Source organism: Leucoraja erinacea, chromosome 8 (assembly GCF_028641065.1).
Source record: "Leucoraja erinacea ecotype New England chromosome 8, Leri_hhj_1, whole genome shotgun sequence".
NCBI lineage: Eukaryota > Metazoa > Chordata > Chondrichthyes > Rajiformes > Rajidae > Leucoraja > Leucoraja erinaceus.
In genome coordinates this window covers 63,458,819-63,464,818 of record NC_073384.1, presented here as the reverse complement: position 1 = coordinate 63,464,818, position 6,000 = coordinate 63,458,819, and the positions used below count along the sequence as shown (strand labels likewise).

The window sequence follows — 6,000 nt, the reverse complement described above, 5'->3', positions numbered from 1 at the left end:
CAAACGTGACATCGCTGAAATCTTATGAGCTGCATGATGACTTCCTGACACAATGAAAAGTGAGCGATGAAAGTGAGCATACACATGCCCTCTTTACCTCTATATGTACTTGTATTGCCACTTTGAGGGAGCTATGGTCGTGGACTCCAAGGTCTGTACATCAATGCCATTAAGGGTCTTGCCATCAATGGTATACCTTCCTTTGCATTTGACATCCCAATGTGCAACACCTCACACTTAGTTTATTCAAGCATCTGACACTTTCCCCACACTATCCCTGGATCTCTGGATCCTTCTATTGGCCTTCCCACCACCACCACCACCACCCCTTTCACATCCTCGTGATTCTCATTCTCCTCAATGAAAGAGCAGAGAATAATGCCCTATTCTACTATACGTGTGACCTGGAACAAGGTGCAGGGTAAAGTATCCTATCTTCTACCTCAAAGGACCAGGCCAAAAGCTAGTACAGAGGCTGTGCTTGGCATCCATGCTCTTGTCGTGTGGATCATATTAATCTGAATACAGATATTTCATGTCAACATACAATTTGGAATTCAACGGGAATGCACAATTGAGATAGATTGTTTAGATATAAACTTGAAACACTGGATGCACACAAACTGTAACACATGGTGTAAACATCTCTATTCAGTATCTAATCCATTTCAAATACTGGGAAACCTTTCAAAGTAAACTCATGGATTATATGCAACAGTTAGAACATAGTTACCAACAAACGTTGAAGCAAACATTCGTATAGTATACACAAACTGCATTTAGCTCAAACAAAAGGTTTATTGAAACTTATACAAGAATACCCATGGCACAATAAGTTTTAAAAGCATTTAATGACATCGCACATTTTTAAAACGGATAAGGTAAGTCTACAGGTACAGTCCCATGTAGCTGAAAACCTGTTGTACTATATGTCTACAGGCCCACCCTTTGCAAGGAATCATTCCTATTATGTATCCTGATTGTGCAGTAAGATGAAATTTTCAGTATAATAGTTACAGGGACAGAAATACACACTATGTATCAAATAGTAATGTAATGTAGCAAAATTATAACACGCAGTGCTTTAGCCAACAAGCAAATAACCATTTCAGTAACATTACTTTTCCAAAGAATGAATCCCCACTTCAACACTTAACATCAATGCCTGGAACGGGTTTAATATACATCTAAAGTTTTATATTTGTAACAGAATTATTTGAAACATACAGTATAATGCAACTGAGCAACAAAAAGAAATTGTTAAAATTACAGATTATTTAAAAGTGAATCAGTATACGAATTCATTCTTATATACCAACATTCTTTAATTACGCTTGCTGTGCAAGAGCCAGCAGTTTTTGTTAATATCTGCTGCCAGGCTAACTTGGTTTTTTTGAATTAAAATGCAAATTAATGCATTTGCTTTTGTTATAGCAAAGATGATACAATATTTTTTTTTAAATAAATGGGGATGGAAGTTTTTACTAGTCAAGACTCGGCATAGCAACTTTAGTAAATGGAATTGGACAAGTATTTTGTTTTTTTTTTAAATACACATTCCATGTGCACAATAAAAGTTTTGAAAAGCATTGCCGCCTTGCATTCCAGTAGCTCATGGACGTAGATTGATTTACTTCCAAGACAGCCTCACAAAATTGAGGAGAGATTTAGATGCTTGGACCCTAAACTACATACAAATCATCAACAACTGGTCCTTTCGTTTTTAAATGAAAGCTGCCCAATGTACCTCACATTCTAAAGATTAGCAACACTCTGATACTCTTGGTTAATTAGAAATAACTGGCTTGAGGACATTAGGCACAGGGTATAATGTATTGGTTCTAAATGCTCATGCTGGAGTTTTATTGGAAGTATATGAAATGCAGGCTAAGAGTTTCCTCTACTTCTTCTTGCCAAACAGACTGAATCTCTTCTCTTTATCTTTATCTTTGTCTTTCTCACGTCTGCCAGGGCTAGATTCACCAGTTGACACCACACTTGCTGGCAGGGTCTGGGCACGACTAGCTGCCGGAGTACTCTGGGCACTTGGAGGTGTCTCACTTTTGTCAGTAGACACAGCAGAAGTGATAGCTTGAATCCAGCCGTTCATGTCCTCCTAAAATCAAATTGCAATTAAATGATGCTTTCATTATGTGTTTACAGATGCAGAGCATTACACTGTAAGAAGCGTTACAAAAGAATAACTTAATAAAACTTTCAAAATCTAGTTCTTAAAATACAGATTAATACATATAAAAATCTTGGATGCTTGAATTAAGGTTTATGGAGGAGGTTAAATTGGTTACTGTGTATAATAAAACTGACGAAGATTTACTAATTTTATTTATGATAGATTTAGAAACTTACATCATCTTTGGCTTGGAAGAGATATTCATTGCCATCGCTCAACCTGGTTTAGTGGAGAAATAATTGATATGCAGTTGTTACAAAATCAAATCTAACAAAGTTTCAGGTTTGATCCCCCCCCCCCTTGCAGTGGTGTGCGCTTGTGCATGTGCGTAAGCATGTGCCATATGAAAAGTGAAAACCGAGCAACCATGCTCCCGTGATAAAGAACTTCCCTAATGGACATTACTATTCCCAAACACAAAGAATGGCTGCTTGACTGAGATACCAGAGAACCAACTGGCATTTGCAGATCTATACTACAGTAGCATCTTTTGCATCTTTACAACAACAACAAAACAAATCACTGTTATATTCACTGACAATATCCGTAAAATAGGGACGCTGGTGCTTATTATAAACAAATGCATGTAAATGGCGACTTTAACTTCTGAAACATCCCAAAGTACTTGACAAGAGTACCATGAGATAAAAATGACACTGAACCCAGAGAAAAGTAACAGTCCAGATGATCAAGACGTAGGTTTTAACAATTATTTCAGACTTAACAGAGCAAAAGAAAAAAACTGAATGGAAGAGTTTCACAAGAAATTCCTGATGTTGAAGCCTAAGTAAATGGACATGATGGACCAGCAGTGAAGTGTAAGAGACAAGATTTGGAGTAGTAAATAAATGCAGAAGGTGGAAAAAGTTGCAGAAGTTGAACAAGGAACAAGGCCATAGAGGAACTAACAATAAGAATATTTAAAAAAAAATCAAAACTTTGTCAAAGGGACAATCTGCCGAAGCCACAACTATAGGGTTAAGGGATGTAATGTGCTTTGGAGCAGTGAGATGAGTAAAAATGTGTACAAGGTGGGAAAATTGGAAAGATTTTGGCCAAGGACAGTATGGACATGAATGAGTATTTCAACCAAATTAGGCCGGGGTGTACCTGGGCAATACTATGGAAGCAGAAACAACAGATGGTTTATATTTATTTTAGAAAACTTAATAGGGTCAAATAACAAGTTGTGAATAATTCCTTCCCATATAAATGGTGTCTGGGTTTTCAGTGTAAATGGCTGCAGTCTTGTTTATATGGAAATAAATTTAATAATCATACTATGTGTCAGATGAACAGTGTGAAAATAGAGTAAACCAGAAAGGTAGTGGTTAGACAGAGATGAGTGACTTCAGTGCACACAAAGGCTGTTGTATCTTTAAGTGATATTGCTGAGGGAAAGCATGGGGATTAAAAAAGTGGGGGATGGGCAAGATAGATCATAGGAAATTCTTAAGTTAAGATGTGGGAAGGGGAAGAGATGTCCCGCGGGGAATCTGTGGCTACAATTTGATAAAAAGGAATTTAATGAAGCAACAACAGTGCATTTGGCATTGAAGTGAGGAAGTGCACTGAATTGTGTTAAAGGCTGCAGATGTGCTGATAAGAATAAGAACGTCATGAAAAATGCAATTTCTGACTTGAAAACATACATTTCAATACTCTGATGCTACCAGGAACAAAACTGAAATGTTTTAAACATTGAATTGAGAAATCAGGAAAGCTGTTAACACAGTCAAGGACTTGGGAGGTGATGGATTGGGTTTTAATTGCAGGGTAATATGGTAAAGGGTAAGCTTACTTGGAGAAGTCTTGACACAGAGTTGAAGATGGGACAACAAATGCAAACTAACTAACTCCAGACCAGGATCAACAACAGAACGGTCAGAGGGTTGCTAGGAATTGGGTAAAGTGAACTGGAGTTGGGCCTCATGGACAAGGTGAACTTGGAAATAAGCAGCTTCTATAATATCTTGAATAAGGTAACATAAAACACTTGGGGAAGTACGGCCAAGTGGGCAAGGGGAACAAAGCTAACAAAGGAACATGGATGAATAGTCTAATTCCTTGTGCCAATGAAGTTCATGGCATCCTTGATGACATCCAGAAGTGAGGTTAAAAGAAGAACTTAAATAGTGAAATAGAGAAACAGAGATTCATCTTTGTAAATTTCAATAATCTTTAAAAACACTAAATAATCAGAATAAGCATAAAGGGCTGGACCCGATAATCCTTCGAAGTTCAGACAGTCAGTGGCTGCAGAATGTTTACGAAGAATTGGGCTAGAGGCTAGATGGTTGGTAATTGAAGAGTACATTGATACAATACGAGAGCTTTGTTTCAAGGAGTGAACTATGAATTTGGGGGCAGGGAAATAGGATGTGAGAGTAGGTGAAAACTTAAAAGGAAGTCTTATTCAAAGAATGTTACAAATGTCAAAGCACATCTTGGAGGCCAGCCATAACTAAATATGATCAAAAACTCCCAATCTACATGCAAGTACTTAATGTCATGTTCCTTGACTATTTCATTTATAAATACAAATAAATCAAGGCTCAGAGGGGATAGAGCCTTCTCTGTTGCTGCTCCGGCACTCTGGAACACCCTGCCGCTGCACATCAGACAGGCCCCTTCACTGTCCATCTTCAAATCCAGTGTTAAAAAACATTTGTACTCCCTGGCTTTTGACCATGCCTGAGGCTTTGCTTCTGTTTGTGGTGTTTTTGATGTTTCTTTATTTTACATGTCTTTTCCTACTATTTCTTTTGATTGTTATTTTTGGTGTGTATTAACTTTTTTGTCAATGATTAGTGATGTACAGCACTTTGTTGCAGCTATGTTTGTTTTTAAAGTGCTCTATAAATAAAATTATTATTATTATTATTCTCAAAATGTTAACTTGAAATTTTCCAAGAATTTTGCTGCAAATTCCTTTTAATCCTCTTGTTGTAAAATATAATTAAATACACAATGATAACGTTGGCTGATTTGGAATAGATGTGAAGGGAATAAACATTATTTCTTACATGTCTAACGTTTTTTTTAAATGGATTAATAATAAAGAACTTACTTTAGTTTAAAAACATGCTTCTTCTTCTTGTAGTCAACAGCTATCTCACACAGTGCTTCCTTTAGGCTTATTGGAACCTCACCATGATATGTGATCCCTGAACTAGCATTCTTTGCATCTTTATAAAAACCCATCTCCTGGTTGTTTATAACGCAATATACGTGGTGCCAAGATCTGAAAACAAATGTAAACTTAGTCATCAATAATATTTTAAACAACGAGATAGTGCAAAATCATCATATTGAATTGAAAATGTTTTACTTCCCTTTTTTCATCAGGCTCAAGACTCATTCCTGATGCTGTTTTACAGGTGCAAATACATTCTGCTATATGTTGCCAAAGATTTTTCATGCGGTGGTTTGAATCAGCAGTACATCCACAAGAATAAAATATGGCATGTCTTGTTGCAACATCCACATATACATCAGCTAGTATTGGTCCTTGGACAGTAATCAAGAATAGAACCAAGCTGATTGTTCACTCCTTCGAATGCACCCTCTTGATGTCAACTAGCTCAGAATAGATTAAACATTTCAAAACTTTCTTGGACTGGTTTACTAAGATTGATCTGGCTAAGCATTTACCTGATGAGCCACAATGGAAATATTGTTGTGAGCTCTACCTGTTGATGTTGATCAGATGCTCCTCACAAACAAAACCTACTGATATTTTAAATACTGACATGTGGAGAAGCATCCTTTAACACTCAAGAAGCACATTGATTGTCATGCATTCCAAT

General features: G+C 36.8%; 1 protein-coding gene across 1 annotated transcript in view; it reads right to left on the bottom strand.

The window, feature by feature from the left end:
• Window positions 1-778: 778 nt before the first annotated feature.
• The window catches only part of LOC129699771 (spectrin beta chain, non-erythrocytic 1-like), a 181,261-nt gene continuing 176,039 nt past the window's right edge, over window positions 779-6,000 (bottom strand). Inside the window, 3 exon segments of the mRNA XM_055639839.1 lie at window positions 779-2,116; window positions 2,368-2,410; window positions 5,262-5,435. Of these exon segments, the coding sequence (XP_055495814.1) occupies window positions 1,901-2,116; window positions 2,368-2,410; window positions 5,262-5,435 (433 nt within the window). The 3' untranslated portion in view covers window positions 779-1,900.